The 23,732-nt window shown below is 44.8% G+C and overlaps 1 protein-coding gene across 10 annotated transcripts in view; it reads left to right on the top strand.

Moving 5' to 3' along the window:
* DOCK7 (dedicator of cytokinesis 7) overlaps positions 1-23,732 on the top strand; it is a 278,665-nt gene that overhangs the window by 12,040 nt on the left and 242,893 nt on the right. For all 10 annotated transcript variants that reach the window (XM_089654661.1, XM_089654662.1, XM_089654663.1 and 7 more), the window contains exons 4-8: positions 577-662; positions 11,651-11,717; positions 14,699-14,848; positions 16,761-16,841; positions 22,857-23,022. In XM_089654661.1, the coding sequence (XP_089510787.1) occupies positions 577-662; positions 11,651-11,717; positions 14,699-14,848; positions 16,761-16,841; positions 22,857-23,022 (550 nt within the window). The remainder of the gene's footprint in view (positions 1-576; positions 663-11,650; positions 11,718-14,698; positions 14,849-16,760; positions 16,842-22,856; positions 23,023-23,732) is intronic.

The raw sequence follows: 23,732 nt of genomic DNA on the forward strand, positions 1-23,732 counted from the left end.
GTACTACTTGTGGGGGGTGATGAGGATTTATTTATTTATTTTTTTTACACTGATTGCTTTTACACCCATATAGGATGAAAAAGGAATCATTTCTCTTTCTCTCTGTCTGCATTCTTGCACTCATTGAGAAGTACTGAGTGAGCTGTGATTGGTCACAGCTTATCACATGGTACAAGGCTGTTGTGAATAGCCTTGTACCATGTGATCTCTGTGATCATTCACAGATTTCACACGTAGTAAGCAATGATGTCAGAAGTGACATCTTGCTTACTACTTTGCATGTGATCACTGATTGGCCAATCAGTGATCACATGATCGGGACCTCGTACAGAGGTCCTGTCCGACGATCGGTGTTTCACTGTGTCCGGAGGACACAGCGGGCACCGGATCGCGGTGCTGCGCACTCCCAGGGAGCGCGCACAAGCAGGGCGTGTGGAGGCCGTTTATAAACGGCCATCCGACCCTGCACTGCCACCGTCCGGTCGGTCGGGAAGTGGTTAAGCACTTTTTTTTTTTTTCTTGCTTTAGCAAAGGTCAGTGATACGTCAAGTAATTGTGAACTTGTTTGATTTCTAGGATGAACCTATTGAGCGCCTCAGTGTTCCCGAAGTACCAAAAGAACATTTTGGTCAGAGGCTTCTGGTGAAATGCCTGACCCTCAAGTAAGTGCAGGATCCATCACACAATAGATTGCAGGAATTCCGCTTTCCATATTTACTAAAAGTCTCTGTCCTCCCCTCATATGCACCTCTAGTTAACCCCCCTGGCAGTATTCCCGAGTGTAGCTCGGGGTAAAATGTCAGTACCAAAAGCGGTAACCCCGAGCTACTCTCGGGCTTACCATGTGGCGCTGCATAGGGATTCCCTGCAGAGCTTACCTTGTCCTTTACTCCCGCGATGTGTCCGCTGCAGTGTCCCCGGCCATCTCCTCCGGCCGATGCCAGCATCCGGCTTCTGTGTTCCGGTCCCTGTGACATCGGGACGTACGGGCGCCGGCGGTGGGAAATGTGAAAATTTTTTAAAAATGTCATTTTTTTCCAAACAAAATTTACATAGTAAAACATTTCTGTTTCAACCCATTTCACATACATTTTGTCCCGAGTGCTTTGTTCGGCGCCCTGCCTGCATTTTTACTGTTCTTTCTGCCTGGAAACTGAGAAACGTCCATGGCGTCCAAAAAGCGTCCCTTTAGGTCAAAAGCGGTTTTAGACCGGCTAGAGAACAGCGATAGTAAATCAGAACCACTTGCAGAATTGAGTGATAATGATTTGTGGGGGAAATTCATCATCAGACACTGAAAACGATTCTGCGACTTTGCTCAGCGATGTGCGAACTTGGCGCTATATTTCATAATTCAGTGTTTTTGGTTTGATTATATTATTGAATTAAATTTATTATTGTTTATGATTATTTATTAAATTATAATTTATGATTTCGTGTTTCAAATTTTATCATACCCGGGATGTTTACTAGACTCTTGTTCGGACAGATTTCAGTGAGTTATTCCTACAAATTACAGCCTACAATAAAAAAACGACATATTTCCATGCAAAATAATGGTACTGCTTTCAGCACCAAAAATCTGAAATAATCATACCGCCAGGGAGGTTAAAGTATAACTAAGGGCAAAACTTTTTTTTTTTAGTTGTGGAGAGGAATTAGAACCCCTGTCCAGTTTTTATTGCTGTCTTTGCCCCCATCAGGGAGATTCACCTTCTCAATCACCAAAAGTGAAAGTAAAAAACAAACAAACTAATTTTGGGTTGTCTCCAGCATAGGAAAAGAGGGGAAAACTCATTCTGGAGGCGTCCATAGATTCCCCCACTTTGAAGGGATTTCCTCTCACTTTCTCTTTTGGCTATGGAGCAGGAAGTGAAGGGAAATCTCCCCAAGGAGACGCAGGCAAAAAAAAAGACATTAACAGAGGTTGGAAATCCTCCCTTATTCTATCCAAAATGAAAGAAAAAAAGGTTTTGCTTGTAGTTCTACTTTAGATGAGCAGCTGCCATCTTTTCTCATTGTTTTAGACACCCTTTACTGGGTTACACTTCAGTATTTCCATAATTCTATATATCTCATGTAAAGTTGTAGATAATTCCTCTAGTAGTTGAAGAGGTTGTAAAGGCTCAAGGTGTTTTATCCTCATGCATTCTACGCATGAAGGTAAAAAAATCTATTCTGTGCAGCATCGCCCCCAGTCTCCCTAATACTCACCTAAGTCCCCTCTCGATCCAGCAAAGTGCACTGGAGTCTCGGCTATATCGGGACGCCCTCTCCTCATTGGCTGAGACAGAAGCTGGAGCTATTGTCATTCACAGCCAGAGAGCCAATGAGAAGAGAGAGGGAGAGGGGCCAAGCCACGGCTCCCTGTGTGTATGGATACACAGATCAGCAGGAGCCCCCATTGCAAGCTGCTTGCTCTGGGGGCACCCGATAGGAAGGAGGGACCAGGAGCCCCAGAGGGGTACTCAAGAAGAGGAGGATCTGGGCTGCTCTGTGCAAAACCACTGCACACAGGAGGTAAGAATAGACATTTTTGGTATTTAAAAAAAGAAGCAAAAAAAAAAAAGCCTTTAGAATCACTTTAAAGGTAAGAGGTCCGGTCAACGCCTCTGTCGCCAGTTTGAAAGTCTTACAAACATCCCCACCATCACCACCACCAACACCACCAAAAAAAAAAAAATGTTCCTGCAGAGATAATAAATACCTTTCCTGCCACCCGCTCCCCTGATTTGGACTGTACTGAAAAGAAACAGCTGCCAAAAGACACTTCTGAGACTGATACTTCCGGGTATGATGGATTGTCCAATAGTGATGTAGAGGCCAGCAGGAGGCTCCACAGAGTGCATTGGGGGACCAAGAAATCTACAATTCTGGAAATGTCAGTTTCTATAAAATCTTCCGGGGCTTTTGATACAGCTCATATTTATTTGCAGGGAAACCGTTTTTGAAAGTTTTTAATTTATCAGCAATAGTGCTTTAAAGTGGTTGTAAATGCAGATTTAAAAAAAAAAAAATAACAAACACGTCATACATGACATGACACGGGTGACACCTACCGCACGGGGTGACAACGGACCCGCTCCACGAATAGGTAAGTTGTAAAGAAAGCCGACGATCCCCGCAGGATGGACCGGATCTGCGGATTGGGGAGCATAATGGATCGGAGTCCTATCTATTATGCTCAATCCGCAGATCCGATCCATTCTGCGGGGGTTGTCAGAGGGGGTGTTACTGCACCGGGTGACACCAACTCTATGGACGCCCCTGCTGCTGTGTTTAATGGTTTTGCACAGAGCATCCCTGAACCTTCTCTTTGCGGGTCCCCCGCCGGCACTCCTGGCCCCTCCCTCCTGCCAAGTGCACCCACAGCAAGCATGTGTCCATTCACATACGGATGCGTCTCAGCCCTGCCCCCTGATTTCTCCTCATTGGCTCACTGGCTGTGATTGACAGTTGCAGGAGCAAATGGACAGCCGAGGCTCTCGTGCACATCGCTGAATCGAGATGGGGCTCAGGTAATTTTTGGGAAGCTGCTGCAAACATAGAATGCATGAAGGTAAAAAAAACTTGAGCCTTTAACCACTAGCCTACAGGACACTTATACCCCCTTCCGGTCCAGGCCAATTTCCAGCTTTCAGCGCTATCACACTTTGAATGACAATTGCGCGGTCATGCAACACTGTACCCATATGAAATTTTTAGCATTTTTTTGAGACAGAGCTTTCTTCTGGTGGTATTTAATCACCTCGGGGATTTTTATTTTTTCTTAAACAAACCAAAAACCACTGAAAAATTAGAAAAAAAAAATTTTCTTAGTTTTTGTTATACAATTTTGTAAATAATTGATTTTTCTCCTTCACTGATGTGCGCTAATGAGGCTGCAGTGATGGGCACTGATAGGCTGCACTGATGGAAACTGATAGGTGGCACTGATGAGCATTGACAGGCATCACTGATGGGTACTGAAAAGCAGCACTGATACATGACACTGATAGGCGGCACTGATTGGTGTCACTGACTGCCACTGATTGGCGTCACTGACTGCCACTGATTGGCGTCACTGACTGCCACTGATTGGCGTCACTGACTGCCACTGATTGGCGTCACTGACTGCCACTGATTGGCGTCACTGACTGCCACTGATTGGCGTCACTGACTGCCACTGATTGGCGTCACTGACTGCCACTGATTGGCGTCACTGACTGCCACTGATAGGCGGCACTGACTGGCACTGTTAGGCGGCACTGACTGGCACTGATGCACACTGATAGGCGACACTGATGCACACTGATAGGTGGCACTGACTGGCACTGATGGGTGACACTGAAAGGCAGCTCAGATGGGCACTGATATGTGGCACTGATGGGCACTGGCATGTGGCACTGATGGGCACTGAGAGGTGGCACTTCTGGGGCCACACTGATCATCAGGGCACACTGATCATCAGTGCCCTGATGATCAGTGTACATGTCCCCTCCGCGGAAAGCCGATTACCGGCTCTCCTCTGTCAGCGTGACAGCTCGAGAGGAGAGAAATGCCGATAACAGGCATTTCCGTGTTTACATGTGATGAGCTGTGATTGGACACAGCTGATCATATGACCGAGCCCACATCTTCGACTCTTTCCGTGATTCGCTGTGTCCGAGGGGCGCACCAGCAATCGCAGCGCTGCGCGCTCCCTGAGCCGCGCATGCGCAGTGAGAATGGTAGGCCGTCATACATTCTCCTATCAGAACGAGGGAACCACCTTGCGCCTGTCATTGTACTATAGGGCGGGCAGAAGGTGGTTAAAACGACTTCAATATCCCTTATATAAGTTGTAATTTTCAGTTCCTAATCTGTGACAGCGGGTTCACACTACGCGGTGCGGGACATTGCATGGAACTCGCACAGGAATTGCACCGCATTGCTATGCGAATTGCATGCAAATGTCTGTTTGTTGCGATTTGAGCCATATACTTTGGCTCAAATCGCATCCGCACCAAAAAGGTGCAGGACTCTTTTTTTTTTTTTTTTTTTTTTTTTTTTTAATCCGCACCTGAATCGCATCGCATGGGTGTTCTTACCCATGCGATGCGATTTCTGGCAATCGCATCACGTTTTGCAATCTGATTCGGAGTGTCATTAATTTATTACGGACACCCGCACCAGATCGCATGAACGTGATTGCAATGCGGTGCGGGAAATGCACAGGATTTGTACCGTTTCCCGCACCGCACTGGGGTGAACCCCAGGCTGAATGGAACTTTTGAGGTACTGCAGTATCTTGGATTTCTCACAAGAGGGCACTGTATGCTTCTTTTTGAATTCAGTGTTGTAGAGTTCATTCTAAGCAGTTTTGATGCTTGTTGCATCCCTGTCCTGATCTAGACCTCATTCACATGGGTGATCACTTCCGTGTCCAAGCCGATGCATAGGTGCATCCACATGCCAGCAGTCCCATAGACGTCTGTAGGGACAGGTGGCTACACAGACACAGTCGCTGTGTCCCAATGTGACATTTGTTCAGGTGTACGGCCCCAAACACACCCATTGAGAGTTTGTGGACCCACACAGATGACATATTGGGACACAGCGGTTGTGTTCATGCAGACTTGTGTCCCTAATAGACATTTATTTATTTATTTCAGGTACTTATATAGTGCCGTCAGTTTACGCAGAACTTTCCATATATATTGTACATTCACATCAGTCCCTAACCCTCAAGGGGTGTACAATCTAAGGTCCCGAACTCACATTCATACATACACATACTAGGGACAATTTAGACAGAAGCCAATTCACCTACCAGCATGTCTTTGGAGTGTGGGAGGAAACCGGAGTACCCAGAGGAAACCCACGCAGGCACAGGGAGAACATGCAAACTCCAGGCAAGTGGTGCCATGGTTTGGATTTGAACCAACGACCCCTAGCACTGCCTGGCGGAAGTGCTAACCATTTAGCCACTGTGCTGCCCCCATCTATGGGACTTCCATCACAGGGAGGCCCGCAATACCTGTGCATCCCCATGCCAGCATAAAAACTGGCCTGTGTGAGGCACAGAAGTAATTGCCTGTGTGAACGTGTGTTTGCACATGCAGAATAAAGCAACAGGTGCATTTTGAAGAGAATCTAAATCCAAAAACAAAAATGTTGCACAGGAGATCAAACCTGATCTCATTCTGGCAATTATTTGTTAGGCCTGAACAAGAAGTGAAGGAAGAAAGTATATCGAAACCCAATAACAAAAATATATTCTATCACAATTGACCTGTCCATAGATGTGGCGGTTGTATTTGTATTCTTTTTTTCAATCCGCTCCTCACAAGACCTCCTTCTCTCTAGTTCCCTGGTCTCCTCCTCCCATGTCCGCCTCCAGGACTTCTCCAGGGTGTCACCCATCCTCTGGAACTCCCTGCCCCAACCCATCAGATTATCACCTACTCTCCTCTCCTTTAGGTGCGCCCTGAAAACCCATCTCTTCAGGGAAGCCTACCCCACCCCCTGCTAATTGCCGACCTCCTCCACTCTTCCTACCACCCCATCCCCCATAGCTGTCTCCTCCTGTGCCACCATCCACTCCCTCCTAGATTGTAAGCTCCAAAGAGCAGGGCCCTCAATCCCCTCATGTTTTGCATTGTATTGGTATTGTTCTGTCACATGTTCTGTCCCCCTTTATAATGTACAGCGCTGAGCGAACTATTGGCACTGTATAAATACTGTATAATAATAATAATTGTATTTTTATTGGTGATCCTGCCAGTTACATACTTCCTGTTCTACAGTAAAAATGGTATCATTCTCATTTGGTAATGACTCTTCACTTGTCAAGTCTTTCAAGATTTAAATTTTTATCTGGCGATTTAAAACTCCAGACAAGAATTTAAAGCGGAGTTCCACCTGAAAAAAAAAAATTAAAAGTCAGCAGCTACAAATACTGTAGCTGCTGACATTTAAAATACAGCCACTTACCTGTCCCTCGGTCCGGCGGTGTCCCCACCACAGCTGGTTTCACCGGCCGTCTTCTCTCCATGGTTCCGGTACCTTCAGTGTGGGCACCCAGCTGTGACAGTTTGCGGCTTCACAGCCGGGTGCCCACTGCGCATGCGCGAGTAGCGCTGCGCTTTCTGAATGGCCCCGCAGTCTTCTGGGACCTGTCACGTATCCCGGAAGACTACAGGGAGGGAGGGAGGACAACTTCCGCTTTCGATCACCTAGGCGATTGCAGCAGAAGTGGCAGCGGGTACCTGTTAAATTCAGGTATCTGCTTCTCCCCAAAGATTCCAATCCTTAATGAGGAGCGGATTACAAAGTCTTAAAGTGGAACTTCCCCTTTTGGGTGGAGCTGCGCTTTAAAAAATTATAATCGCCTCTCCCCCCCCCCCCCCCCCAGCTGATGCAAAACATAACACTCATTATAGAGAGATACAAAGTAACATTATTACTTTAGTATAGATTCTGTTTCATTTTTTTGAGTAATGTTTACTTCCACTTAACCCTTTAAGGTACCCTATTCAATCCTAATACACACCTAACCCCCTCTCGATCCAGCGATGTGCACTGGAGTCTCGGCTAACCCGGGACTCCCTCTTCTCTTTGGCTCCCGCTGCTGTCAATCACAGTAAGGGTTCATGTACACGGGGACATTTGGAAAACTCTTCTGAACGATGGAAACTGACTGCTGGAAAACGTAGGTTAAAAAACGTCTGTTTAGCCGCGTTTGCATACCGCGTTTATGAGCGTTTGTGTTTATAAGCGTTTTTTTAAGATACCCTCAGGAGACCTTCCCAAATGCCCAGAATGCACTGAAAAATAGTAAAAAATTAACTATTTCAGACATTTTGAGAGGAATAGAGAGAACAGAAGCAGAGAGAGCAGTATGTGTGGAGATGACCTGTCTTTTCTGGTTGTAGTCACTATGGATCCCATCATGAGCATAATGCGGCACGTTCTACCATTTTCTTCACGCAAAACCTGGAACTGACTGCGCTGGTGTACCGGGTCCATTGGAATACATGGAAAACGCTTTACATGCATTCCTGATGATGAAAAAAGGCTCCGGACAGCATCTGGATATGGAACAGTTAAAAAACGCTTCTAAATGCAAACGCTTATAAACGCGGTTAGCCGCATTTACACACATTTACAAGTGTGAATATAGATATGCTCAGTGACAATTAATAAAAGGAACCATTCATTATATAATAATTTCAAAAATCAAAAATCTATAATTTTCAAATTAAAGTCCAATTTCAAATTAAAGTCCAATATCACAATAAAATAAATAAATAAATACGTGTAGTCCAAAAAAATTGATTCAAGTGTAAAAACTCTCCGCTGCTTGCAAAACCTTGATTACCTCAAAAAAACAAAACAAAAAATACGTAGTGCATTATCCTTTATAAATAAAAATTTACATGTGAAATCAATCCGATAATATTCACCCAAGTGAAAAAACACGTGTATGTATCAAACCACATACACATGCGATATACTGTGCAAAACCGTGTATGTGAAACACTCTACTGTGCTAAAAACCCATGACACAGTGCACACTTCTATCAGGGTAAGGAGTGAATACCCTTATCAATGTTCAAAGCAATTTATGTTTTTGATCTCAATCCACAGAAATTGCCTGGTGATATAAATCCTTTTGAAGATGTCCTCAGGGTTTGCTTTGATCCTATGATATTGTATGGATCCTTCCACCCTAGCAACTCAGATATGTCTCCACCATATACGCCAGTCGCATACCCATATATAAGGAATAAATCATAGCGTGATACTGCCACATACTAAGATCCAAAAACTTTTAATTATCCTGCTTACATTAAAAACATCTTTCCATCGCACATAGTATATAAAGACCTGTCTGCCATCCAGAATCCAGGAGAGTCCTAATCGCAAGTCACAGCCGATTTTTTGCCCTCTCCAAGATGGCCGCCACTCCACTTCCGGTATTCTCGTATGCGTCTGACTTCACCTCCCTTTGACGCGTTTTGTCATTGGACGTAATCATAATGATCCAATGACGAAACGCGTCAAAGGGAGGTGACGTCAGACGCATACGAGAATACCGGAAGTGGAGTGGCGGCCATCTTGGAGAGGGCAAAAAATCGGCTGTGACTTGCGATTAGGACTCTCCTGGATTCTGGATGGCAGACAGGTCTTTATATACTATGTGCGATGGAAAGATGTTTTTAATGTAAGCAGGATAATTAAAAGTTTTTGGATCTTAGTATGTGGCAGTATCACGCTATGATTTATTCCTTATATATGGGTATGCGACTGGCGTATATGGTGGAGACATATCTGAGTTGCTAGGGTGGAAGGATCCATACAATATCATAGGATCAAAGCAAACCCTGAGGACATCTTCAAAAGGATTTATATCACCAGGCAATTTCTGTGGATTGAGATCAAAAACATAAATTGCTTTGAATATTGGTAAGGGTATTCACTCCTCACCCTGATAGAAGTGTGCACTGTGTCATGAGTTTTTAGCACAGTAGAGTGTTTCACATGCATGGTTTTGCACAGTATATCGCATGTGTATGTGGTTTGATATATACACGTGTTTTTTCACTTGGGTGAATATTATCGGATTGATTTCACATGTAAATTTTTATTTATAAAGGATAATGCACTACGTATTTTTTGTTTTGTTTTTTTGAGGTAATCAGGGTTTTGCAAGCAGCGGAGAGTTTTTACACTTGAATCAATTTTTTTGGACTACACATATTTATTTATTTCTTTTATTGTGATATTGGACTTTAATTTGAAATTGGACTTTAATTTGAAAATTATAGATTTTTGAAATTATTATATAATGAAAGGCTCCTTTTATTAATTGTCACTGAGCATATCTATATTTACATTTGTACACCTCTAAGGGTAGAGGTGAAGTGTGCTTATAAAGGGTTGGGGAGAATTAGTGATTTACATTTAACACATTTACAAGTGTTTGGCGTTTGAAACGCTGATAAAATCTACTCCTGAACACATGTTTGGTGCTTTAAAAAAAAAACTGTAAACTCAACTGCCTGTAAATGATGATGTGTACATGGACACATAGGAAAACATTAGGGGGAGTTCAGGGGCTGCTAAAAAAAAAACGCAGAAAAGCTCCTGTACGTGCGTTTATCAGCTGCAGTGTACATGAACCCTAAGTGAGCCAATGAGAAAAGAGAGAGGGCAGGGCTGAGCCACAGCTCTGTGTGTGAATGGACACACAGAGCATCGGGTACCCCCATAGCAAGCTTCTTGCTGTGGTGGCACCAGACAGGAGGGAGGAGAGCCTGCGGAGGACCTGAGAAGAGGAGGATCTGGGCTGCTCTGTGCAAAACCACTTCAAACAAGAGGTAAGTATAGACATGATTGTTCTATATTGAAAAAAAAATAAAAATTTGCCTTGAGAATCCCTTTAAGTTAACAAACTTTACAAACATACTATGGCCAATTAAGTCTGACAGTGGTGGGCAGAGGCATCCCTAGGGTTGGTGTCACCTGGTGCGATAACACTTGGTGACACCCCCTCCGACAATCCCCGCAGAATGGATGGGATCTGTGGATTGAGCATAATGGATCGGAGTCCGATCCATTAAGCTCAATCCGCAGATCCGATCCATCCTGCGGGGATCGTCCGCTTTCTTTACAACTTACCTTTTCTTGTAGCGGGTCCGGGACAACTGCGCATGCCGCGGTTTCAGGCACGATCAATCGATGATAGCAGTAGTTCTATCATCGATTGATCGTGCCTGAAACTGGGACATGCGCAGTTGCTTCAGGGGGACATATCTACATGGGAGACACATCTTGCCGATACACCAGTGTCACCCTGCAGGATCGTCTGCATGCAACCTATACGGGGTGACACCGGACCCGCTCCAAGAAAAGGTAAGTTGTAAAGAAAGCCGACGATCCCCGCAGGATGGATCGATTCAGCGATGTGCACTTAAGCTTTGGCTGTCCATTTGCTCCTGCTACTGTCAATCACAGCCAGTGAGCCAATGAGGAGAAAGCAGGGGGCAGGGCTGAGACGCATCCATATGTGAATGGACACACAGAGCAGGGGCTAAGGGAGTGAGCCTGCTCGGTTTCCCCTCATAGCAAGCTGCTTGCTGTGGGTGCGCTTGGCAGGAGGGAGGGGCCAGGAGTGCCGGCGGGGGGACCCGCAAAGAGAAGGATCAGGGATGCTCTGTGCAAAACCAAACTAAACACAGCAGCAGGGGCGTCCCTAAGCTTGGTGTCACCGGGTGCGGTAACACTTGGTGACACCCCCTCCGACAATCCCTGCAGGATGGATTGGATCTGTGGATTGAGCATAATAGATAGGACTCCGATCCATTATGCTCAATCCACAGATCCGATCCATCCTGCGGGGATCGTCGGCTTTCTTTACAACTTACCTTTTCGTGGAGCGGGTCCGGTGTCACCCCATGCGGTCGGTGTCACCCGGTGCGGACCGCACCTCCCTCACCTGCCTCGGGACGCCACTGGTGGTGGGATGTGCTTGTGTTAAATTGTCAGTAAAAGTGGAAAGTACTTATTCATTGCTGTAGGTTACTGTTTTATCATACTTTATTTTGTGAAATGGAAAAGACAAATTGTTCTGTAAATCTTTGTAAAAGTTACACAGCTCAACACAATGCTGTTTTTTTCCTTGCAGATTTGAAATAGAAATTGAACCGATATTTGCCAGTCTGGCATTGTATGATGCCAAGGAAAAGAAAAAGGTGGGTGACGACGTTGCAGAATTGTGTTGAGGGTTGAAGGATGTGTTTTACCATACAGTCAACTAGGCATCAGTTTAGGGAAAAATCGAAAAAGAAAAAACAGTGCTGAAAAAATTACGGGGGGGGGGGGGGGTGGTTGCTGTTTTTAAAAATGCTAGTTTCCTGGCAGTCAGGCTGAGCTACTAACTCCAGTACTTTCTAAAGCAGCTCATAGATGATTCATTTTTTTTCACTCACCCAATGGGTTGGAAAAAAAAAAAAAAAAAAGATCTGATTCCTTCATCTACACGCTCGAGGTGGATGGGGGAATCACTCCTGCTAAGCTATTGTCTTCGAACATCAGGGAGACTTCCCCACCATCAGAACACATTGATCAGCACTGCCAGCTATAGCCGGTTGTGCCGATCGAGCAGCATTTACCTTTACTGACTTGCCCTCCAGGGGATTTACCCCTCTTCCTGACCAGGCCATTTTTTGAGATATGGCGCTTCGTTACTTTAACTGACAATTGCGCAGTCATGCAACGCTGCACCCAAATGAAATTTACATCCTTAGCTTTCTTTTGGTGGTCTTTGATCTCCTCTCCTTTTTTAATTTTTTGCGCTATAAACAAAAAAAGACCGACAATTTTGAGAAGAAAAACAATATTTTTGACTTTTTGCTATTAAACATGTCCAGTAAAAAAATGTAAAAAATCAAATTTCGTCGTAAATTTAGGCCAAAATGTATTCTGCTCCATGTCTTTGCTAAAAAAAAAAAATCCCAATACCTGTAAATTAATTGGTTTACGTGAAAGTTATAGCGTCTACAAATGGTGATGTAAATGTACTGGTATTTTTTTTTTATACTAGTAATGGCGGTGATCAGTGACTTATAGCAGGACTGCCGCAGGCATTCTGACACTGGGAGGATCTGACGTGGTCTCACTGACATCCCCAGTGACACCAATACAGTGATCAGTGCTAATAAATAGCACTGACACTGTACTAATCGCACTGGGCAGGAAGGGGTTAACATCTGCGGTGATCAAAGGGTTAACTGTGTGCTGTGTGTGTATTTTACTGTGTGCTGTGCTTTACTATGTAAGCACACTGCTGTGAATGCAGAGCCATACAAAGCAGTGTGCAGGATCTGGCAGGGGAGAGATCTGTATTGTTTACTTAAGGTCTCTCCCTTGTCAGTGATACTAGGCAGTTGCCAGATGCCAGCGGGATATCACTGGCCGGGACCCGGTGATCGACAGCTGAAGATGCCAATGGTGGTGCGGGTAGAGAGCCCCCTACCTGGAAATACAAAATCATGTATATATATATATATATGTGATTTTGAGAAGCCCTGCCACCCTGTAGCAGTACTTCTGCTATAGGGCGGTCAGGAGGTGGTTATTGTACAGAAGGCAATCGGTGAATTGACTTCTGTACAACCCGGGTGCCCATACATGGATCAAAATTTGGCTGGTCCCTGCTGAACTGGTCAAATTTCGATGCATATATGGCCAGCTTTAGTCACTGATGTGGAACAAGCATGCATTGAATAAAGTCCTAGAGAAACCAAAACTCCTGTTAAAAACCTGTTCCAGGTCAGTGATTTGAAAAGCATTAATGCCATTAGATCCGCATTACTGCCAGGTAACACAAATGTTTGGAAGAAGTTTGCATTGGTTCTCTCTGTATTTCTTTTGGTGTTTTTCTTTTATGCCTTAGAGCCCAACTACAAACACAGCTAATGTAATTATTTTTTTTTATTTTACAACTCTCACTTTAAAGCGGAACTTCCCCCTTAAGAAGGCCGTAGACGGGTTAAAAACCGTCCGTTTTGTTTATAAAAAAAAAAAGAAAAATCTGTCGTTCGATCGGCCGACGTTACCACCAATGGTAAAAAAATCGGCCGATTTTCATCCCGCCTAAGGCCGGCATTTAATTATTCCTGACCCTTGCAGAGAGCTCCGCTATTATATTTGACATGAAAAAGTATTGCGGTTGCAACATTGTATCCATTTGTATCCATATGTTTTTATTTGGATACAAATAGATACATTGTTGCAACCACAAGACTTTTCATATAAAATATAATAGCGGACTGGAATTCTGCTTTTTCTTCCTCTTCTTCTTTTTCTTATTCTTCTCTTTCTTCTATTTCTTTTTCTTCTTCTTGCAGGTCACGGCTCATGCGCAGATTTTTTATCAGTAAAACAATCGGCCGATTTGCCCATCATTGCCGGGAAAATTGGCCGATCGTCAAAATCAGCCGCAAATTTTCCAACTTTACCGATTTTAAAAAAAAAAATGTGCCAAAACCCCGAAAAGTCTACTGGAGAGTATGTCCCGAGGGGGTTGTGCCAATTGCATTGCCGCACTTGAGACGGTTTCCTATCCACTTTGCTGCACCGAGCGTATATCTTTTTATGGGATAAATGGTTAGCACTTCCGCCTGGCAGTACTTGGGTCATTGGTTCGAATCCCAACCACAGCACCACCTGCCTGGAGTTTGCATGTTCTCCCTGTGCCTGCGTGGGTTTCCTCCGGGTACTCCAGTTTCCTCCCACACTCCAAAGACATGCTAGTAGGTGAATTGGCTCCTGTCTAAATTGTCCCTAGTATGTGTATGTATGAATGTGAGTTAGGGACCTTAGATTGTACACCCCTTGAGGGTTAGGGACTGATGTGAATGTACAATATATATGTAAAGCGCTGTGTAAATTGAGTAAAAAGTACCTGAAATTATTATTAATATTATTATTATACAGGATTTCTATCGCGCCAACAGTTAGCTCAGCGCTTTACAATATAACGGGAGACAATACAGCAACAATACAGTTCAATACAAGAGGGATAGGAGGGCCTGATCCTGGGAGCTTACAATCTAAGAGGGAGGGGCTAGTGGTACAAAAGGTAGTAATAATTTTTATGTGAGTAGGTGAGCTTTTTGGGAAGAGCTATAAATGAATAATTATTGATTTTTATTTTTTTTTCCCCCTAAAGATTTCAGAAAACTTCTACTTTGATCTAAACTCGGAGCAAATAAAAGGAATGCTTCGCCCCTACGTCACTCCAGCGGCCATCACCACGCTGGCAAGATCTGCCATCTTCTCCATCACGTATCCATCCCAAGACGTGTTCCTGGTTATTAAAGTGGGTATTGAAAATCAAGGAGAAATTAACTTTTGTTACTTTTATATACATAACTGATACACAAGACATAAGATAAACCGGAGCTTCACCCCTAAATGGGAAGGTACACTTTTTTTTTTAATCCTCCCCCCTTCTCTAATATTTTTATCATTGCCACTTCCGCTCCGACCGCCTAGGCCCCTGGGGCCCAACCTAGGGTCCAAGGGGTGCATGTGGCCCTTTGGTATATGATGTGCGGCCCTCGTACCCCAGCAATCTGTAGTGGGAACATTGACTAGGGTAATAGTTTGCATTATGGTGTCCTTTTATGAAAGAGAGATCAGCCGCGATCCTGAGGATTGTTGCTGATCTCAGATCATTAGTGGTTTAGGAAACAGATGATCAGCGGAGAACATGTTCTCTGCTGATCATCTCAGCACACAGATGGCCAGTGTATGAAGCAGCGATGTCAGCCCTTCACTGGAGATCTGTGTTCTCCCTCCAGATTCTCCAGCCCAGAGCTGGAGAATCGGGGGGAACCGCAAAAGAAGCAAAGATAATTTACCTCTGCTTAGTAAACGGTGTTTGACTGATCTCTTACTGTAATCTCGCGAGATTACAGTAACAGCAGCCGTTTTCTAGCGTTGAAAGCATTTGTAGATCGCTTCTCTCCTCATTAGGAGAAACGATCTACACTGCTTCATAAAAAGGCATTCAGAGGAGAACTGATCCTCTGAGAATGCCAGAGAACTGAGTAACGGTCATTTACAGCTGCATGATAAAAGGACACCAATATCCTGAGCCCAGGGCCCCTGATGACATCCCCACAGAGGGGTGGGATGATGCTGGCTGTCCTTCAACATGTGGGACTGAGGACATCGTGTGGTGAAATAGAAATACTGCAGGGGACAGCTCCATATTGTTTTTTTTAAATAGGCTATTAAGGGCTCATTTGTGGCCGTATACTGCCCAGATCACCAAATTTCTGTGGCGGGTATAGCCATGTGTTTGCGTTCAGAAGCTGTCTGTGGCATGGTTTGCATGTAACCACTCAAGGAGTAATTATATGCAACTAAAGACAGATGAGCATGGGCGGACTGACTGCTCATGGGGCCCCCGGGCAATAGGGGATCATGGGGCCCCTGTGTCCTTGCCCAAACTCAAAAAAGCCTATGAAAAAGGTAACAGGGGCATCTCATAGGGCCCCCTACTGGCCCCGGGCCCTCTGGCAGTGCCCGAGTTTCCAAATGGTCAGTCCGCCCCTGGATGAGCAGCTCTGTACATAGACTTTGCACATCCAAGGATACTTATTTGAAAGGGGTGGCCACACCCCTTTTGCACCCAATATATTATATACACGTACAAGCTATTGCGATTTGAACACAGGCATATCATAGTTCTGTTGCATTGAAGTTCAGTGGTCAGACCTGAGCCTAGTGCCTCTCCTCCAGTTTTCTTCTGTTTCCCGCATTTTGGCATTGTGTCCCACCGTAGCCTTTGCATTTTGCAGAGCAGGTTAGGGACTGGCCATAGAGGGACTACTTTGACACAGTTGGCCAGCTAAAACATGTATTGCGATATGATCTATGTGAAGTAAAAATCGCTGTACAGGTATATAGCAGTCTGTAGAAGGTTCAGCTAGAACTTCCAAGGATGCTTACCTGTCCCTAATCGCAGGTAATCGGTCCATGTGTAATTACATGCAGACAGCTGTGAACCCTGTCAGCCTGTCATTGACTTGTGCAGGCTGTGCAGCCTCTGCTGAATGTACATCCATGACTGTACCCGCCAAAGAAATATATTAGCTGGGTGGTGTACGGCCAGGAACAGCCATGTGAATGAGCCCTTTAAAACTTAACTGTTTTTTCTTTGGAATTTTGCTTTAACAATAGCTTACTGGCAATGTCTTGTTGAACTGCTGTTTCTTTTTCAGCTGGAAAAGGTATTGCAGCAGGGTGACATAGGAGAGTGTGCAGAGCCCTATATGATCTATAAGGAGGCGGATGCAGCAAAAGTGAGTAATCTAGTTTCTGTTGTTTACCCGGGTTTATTTATTACCAAAAAATCACATGATGTTTTCTGTTAGTTATGTGATCAGCAATTAAAGTGTTACAATTTAAGAGCATTATTGCCAGTAACTATTAATGTATGGGACATTCTTCCCACTGACCACCAATGTAAGGGACATTCTTCCCACTGACCACCAATGTAAGGAACATTCTTCTCACTGATCACCAATGTAAGGGACATTCTTCCCACTGATCACCAATGTAAGGAACATTCTTCTCACTGATCACCAATGTAAGGAACATTCTTCCCACTGATCACCAATGTAAGGGACATTCTTCCCACTGACCACCAATGTAAGGAACATTCTTCCCACTGATCACCAATGTAAGGGACATTCTTCCCACTGACCGCCAATGTAAGGAACATTCTTCCCACTGACCACCAATGTAAGGAACATTCTTCCCACTGACCACCAATGTAAGGAACATTCTTCCCACTGATCACCAATGTAAGGGGCATTCTTCCCAGTGATCATCAATGTAAGGGACATTAATCCCACTGATCACCAATGTAAGGGACATCCTTCCCACTGACCCCCAATGTAAGGAGCATTCTTCCAACTGATCACCAATGTAAGGGACATTCTTCCAACTGGCCACCAATGTAAGGAGCATTCTTCCCACTGATCACCAATGTAAGGGACATTCTTCCAACTGGCCACCAATGTAAGGAGCATTCTTCCCACTGACCACCAATGTAAGGAGCATTCTTCCAACTGATCACCAATGTAAGGGACATTCTTCCAACTGGCCACCAATGTAAGGAGCATTCTTCCCACTGATCACCAATGTAAGGGACATTCTTCCCACTGATCACCAATGTAAGGGGCATTCTTCCCACTGATCACCAATGTAAGGAGCATTCTTCCCACTGATCACCAATGTAAGGACATTCTTCACACTGACCACCAATGTAAGGAACATTCTTCCCACTGACCACCAATGTAAGGAACATTCTTCCCACTGATCACCAATGTAAGGAGCATTCTTCCCACTGACCACCAATGTAAGGGACATTCTTCCCACTGACCACCAATGTAAGGGACATTCTTCCCACTGATCACCAATGTAAGGGGCATTCTTCCCACTGACCACCAATGTAAGGAGCATTCTTCCCACTGATCACCAATGTAAGGAACATTCTTCCCACTGATCACCAATGTAAGGGGCATTCTTCTGATCACCAATGTAAGGGGCATTCTTCCCACTGACCACCAATGTAAGGAACATTCTTCCCACTGACCACCAATGTAAGGAACATTCTTCCCACTGATCATCAATGTAAGGGACATTCTTCCCACTGACCCCCAATGTAAGGAGCATTCTTCCAACTGATCACCAATGTAAGGGACATTCTTCCAACTGGCCACCAATGTAAGGAACATTCTTCCCACTGATCACCAATGTAAGGGACATTCTTCCCACTGATCACCAATGTAAGGGACATTCTTCCCACTGATCACCAATGTAAGGGGCATTCTTCCCACTGATCACCAATGTAAGGGGCATTCTTCTGATCACCAATGTAAGGGGCATTCTTCCCACTGACCACCACCAATGTAAGGGGCATTCTTCCCACTGACCACCACCAATGTAAGGGACATTCTTCCCACTGACCACCAATGTAAGGGACATTCTTCCCACTGACCACCAATGTAAGGGGCATTCTTCTGATCACCAATGTAAGGGGCATTCTTCCCACTGATCACCAATGTAAGGGACATTCTTCCCACTGATCACCAATGTAAGGACATTCTTCACACTGACCACCAATGTAAGGAACATTCTTCCCACTGACCACCAATGTAAGGAACATTCTTCCCACTGATCACCAATGTAAGGAGCATTCTTCCCACTGACCACCAATGTAAGGGACATTCTTCCCATTGACCACCAATGTAAGGGACATTCTTCCCACTGATCACCAATGTAAGGGGCATTCTTCCCACTGACCACCAATGTAAGGAGCATTCTTCCCACTGATCACCAATGTAAGGAACATTCTTCCCACTGAGCACCAATGTAGGGGCATTCTTCTGATCACCAATGTAAGGGGCATTCTTCCCACTGACCACCAATGTAAGGAACATTCTTCCCACTGACCACCAATGTAAGGAACATTCTTCCCACTGATCACCAATGTAAGGGGCATTCTTCCCAGTGATCATCAATGTAAGGGACATTAATCCCACTGATCACCAATGTAAGGGACATTCTTCCCACTGACCCCCAATGTAAGGAGCATTCTTCCAACTGATCACCAATGTAAGGGACATTCTTCCAACTGGCCACCAATGTAAGGAACATTCTTCCCACTGATCACCAATGTAAGGGACATTCTTCCCACTGATCACCAATGTAAGGGACATTCTTCCCACTGATCACCAATGTAAGGGGCATTCTTCCCACTGATCACCAATGTAAGGAGCATTCTTCCCACTGATCACCAATGTAAGGACATTCTTCACACTGACCACCAATGTAAGGAACATTCTTCCCACTGACCACCAATGTAAGGAACATTCTTCCCACTGATCACCAATGTAAGGGACATTCATCCCACTGATCACCAATGTAAGGAGCATTCTTCCCACTGACCACCAATGTAAGGGACATTCTTCCCACTGACCACCAATGTAAGGGACATTCTTCCCACTGATCACCAATGTAAGGGGCATTCTTCCCACTGACCACCAATGTAAGGAGCATTCTTCCCACTGATCACCAATGTAAGGAACATTCTTCCCACTGATCACCAATGTAAGGGGCATTCTTCTGATCACCAATGTAAGGGGCATTCTTCCCACTGACCACCACCAATGTAAGGGGCATTCTTCCCACTGACCACCACCAATGTAAGGGACATTCTTCCCACTGACCACCACCAATGTAAGGGACATTCTTCCCACTGACCACCAATGTAAGGGGCATTCTTCTGATCACCAATGTAAGGGGCATTCTTCCCACTGACCACCAATGTAAGGGGCATTCTTCCCACTGACCACCACCAATGTAAGGGACATTCTTCCCACTGACCACCAATGTAAGGGGCATTCTTCCCACTGACCACCAATGTAAGGAGCATTCTTCCCACTGACCACCAATGTAAGGGACATTCTTCCCACTGACTACAAGTGTTAGAACCATTCTGCTTACCAACCACCAATGAAGACGTCATACTTCCCACTGACCACCATTCTAAAGGACATTTTTCCAACTAACTACTAATGTAAGAAACATTCTTCCCTCTGACCAACCATTAAAGGAGCATTCTTCCTATTAAAGACCAATGTAAGAGCACTCCTCCCATTGACCACCAATGTAAGGACCATTCCCCCCACTGACCACGAAAGTATAAGTGGCAATCTTCCCACTGACCTCCAATATAAGGGGCAATCTTCCCACCGACCAATGTAAGAGAGCCCTTCTTCCGCTGACCACCAATGTAAGGGGACACTGCACCACTGACCACCAATGTAAGGGGGCTCTTCTCTACTTACCACCAATATGAAAGAACACTACAATTTTTATTACCTGCATTTTTTTTCAGGCCATTAATAATTACGGCTTTTGATTTCATTATTACTGAAATTTCTTTTTTTATATAGACCTGGGCATCAAATACACCAAGTACACCACATTCCCTATGCTTTTTATTTATTCTTATATCTTATAGCGGTGGGAGTCCACTTTAAATTGGTCCCATAATGATTTCATATACACTGCTCAACTAAATTAAAAAGAAAACTTTGAAAACACATCAGATCTAAATGGAGAAAAATATCATGCTGCATATCTATACTGACATGGACGGGGTAATGTGTTAGGAAGGTAAGGATGCCCCATTGTTTGATGGAAATGAAAATTATCAACCTACAGAGGACTGAAAGTCCATTTTGCTGAAATGTCATTGCAGCAACTCAAAATGGTCCTCAGTAGTGTGTATGGCCCCCATGTGCTTGTATGCATGCCTGACAATGTCGAGGGAGGCTCCTAATGAGATGACGGATGGTGTCCTGGGGGGATTTCCTCCCAGATTTGGATCAGGGCATCACTGAGCTCCTGGACAGTCTGAGGTGCAACCAGGCGGCGTCGGATGGACTGAAACATGACATCCCAGAGGTTTTCTATTGGATTTGGGTCAGGCGAGTGTGGGGGCCATTCAATGGTATCAATTCCTTCATCCTCCAGGAACTGCCTGCATACTCTCCCCACATGAGGCCGGGCATTGTCGTGCACCAGGAGTAACCCAGGACCCCCTGCACCAGTGTAGGGTCAGACAATCGGTCCAAGGATTTCATCCCCATACCTAATGGCAGTCAGGGTGCCATTGTCTAGCCTGTAGAGGTCTGTGCGTCCCTCCATGGATAGGCCTCCCCAGACCATCACTGACCCACCACCAAAACAGTCATGCCGAATGATGTTACAGGCAGCAGAATGTTCTCCACGGCTTCTCCAGACCCTTTCATGTCTGTCACATGTGCTCAGGGGGAACCTGCTCTCATCTGTGAAAAGCACAGGGTGCCAGTGGTGGACCTGCCAATTCTTGTGTTCAATGGCAAATGCCAATCGAGCTCTATGGTGCCGGGCAGTGAGAACAGGGCCCACTAGAGGACTTTGGGCCCTCAGGCCACCCTCATGAAGTCTGTTTCTCATTGTTTTGTCAGAGACATTCACACCAGTTGCCTGCTGGAGGTCATTTTGTAGGGCTCTGGCAGAGCTCATCCTGTTCCTCCTTGCACAAAGGAACAGATACTGGTCCTGCTGATAGGTTAAGGACCTTCTTCGGCCCTGTCCAGCTGTCCTAGAGTAACTGCCTGTCTCCTGGAATCTCCTCCTTGCTCTTGAGACTGTGCTGGGAGACACAGCAAACCTTCTGGCAATGGCAGATATTGATGTGCCATCTTAGAGGAGTTGGACTGCCTGTGAAACCTCTGTAGGGTCCAGGTATGGCCTCATGCTACCAGTAGTGACACTGACTCTAGCCAAATGCAGAACTAGTGAAAAACAGTCAGGAAAGATGAGTAGGGAACAGGGGCGGACTGAGAACTTATGGGGCCCCCGGGCAATAGGGGATCATGGGGCCCCTGTGTCCTTGCCCAAACTCAAAAAAGCCTATGAAAAAGGTACCAGGGGCATCTCATGGGGCCCCCTACTGACCCCGGGCCCTCGTGCAGTGCCCGAGTTTCCAAATGGTCAGTCTGCCCCTGGTAGGGAAAAAATGTCAGTGGCCTCCACCTGTAAAACCATTTCTGTTTTGGGGGTTGTCTCATTGTTGCCCATCTAGTGCACCTGTTGTTAATTTCATTAACCACAAAGCAGCTGAAAATGATGAGCAACCCCCTCTGCTACTTACCTGATCAGATCAATATCCCAGGAATTTCATTGACTTCATTGATGCTAGACTCTGATTCAAAAGTGTTCCATTCATTTTTTTGAGCAGTGTGTTTCTTCTGTGTCTCAGATTTTAGTGGTAATATATCTCTCCTTGAGTTCCCAGCCCTGCATACCATTTGAGGGGCTCTTGTTTCCTAAGTTCAATTTTTAATTAATTGTATTCTATGAGTAATGCAATGTCATCCGTGGAAGCTCTCCAAGGGTTGTAGGAACACCCATAACTCTAAGGCGGGGGTAGGCAACCTGCGGCTCTCTAGCTGTTGTGGAACTACATTTCCCATGAGGCATTGCAAAGATTACAAAACTGACAGTTACAGCTATGACTTGCAGAGGCATGATGGAACTTGTAGTCCCGTGGCTCTCAGGTTGCCTACCCCTGCTCTAAGGTGAGAAGAAACAACGCCAGGAACTGTGGCATAAAAATGACAACTGGCGTCCCCAGTAGATATAACCCCAGGAGGTGACTTGGTCCAGCAGGAACAGATAGGTTCTCCTATGGGCTGTGCCAACAACCCTGCATTATACTTAGCATTTTGTTGATCTGACTCCATGCTGTTTTGCAGAATAAGGAGAAGCTGGAAAAGTTGCGCAGTCAGGGGGAGCAGTTCTGCCAGAGACTGGGAAGGTATCGCATGCCCTTTGCATGGACGGCAATTCATCTCATGAACATTGTGAGCAGCGCCGGCAGCTTAGAGCGAGACTCCAACGAGTTAGAAATTGGACCTGGAGGTATTGCACTGGCATTTTTATACACTTCTGCTAAAAGGTTGTTGGAGGTGGGAATTGTTTAAAGACCATATATTATTAAGAATACAGTGAAGTCTGGCTGAACTTTATGTAGTTTATTGCGTTGTTTTTCACTCCTGTCCACAAAGTCCTTTAAAGGTTCGCTACTTATAAAGTACTTTAGTGACAGTTCAAGGGAGCTCCTGTTGTTATCATCTTTGGAACTTGACAGTGTATTGCTGGTGCCCAGTCCTTTAGATGATGTGGACTAAATTTATTTATTTTTGGAACTAAACGTTATGTGGTTTTAATGTGCTAACAATATTACAACATTTAGCCTGTACAGAAATCACATAACTGTGGAAGCAGAGTTTGCTGTTCATCTCTATTACCTGCAGAAATGGGATTGCTCTGCCTTAAAGGAGCACAAATTGAATTGGATACTAACATGGTTTTAACCCAGTGTGATGTCATCACAAGCAGCGGCCTATGAGTGAATGGGAGGTTTCTCTCACGGCCTCTCTTCAGGGTCAAATTCAGTTTGTCCTTTATTGTAAAGGCGAAGTTATACTTTTTAAAGGAAAAGTTCTAACTAAAAAAAAAAAGTGTGTGTGTATATATATATTGTTTATTATTAATTTTATTATACAGGATTTATATAGCAACAATTTGCTCAGCGCTTTACAATCTAACGGGAGACAATACAGCAACAA

This window comes from Staurois parvus, unplaced genomic scaffold (genome assembly GCF_062004578.1).
Source record: "Staurois parvus isolate SC_StPar_1 unplaced genomic scaffold, SC_StPar_1.0 ptg000786l, whole genome shotgun sequence".
NCBI classification, from domain to species: Eukaryota; Metazoa; Chordata; class Amphibia; order Anura; family Ranidae; genus Staurois; species Staurois parvus.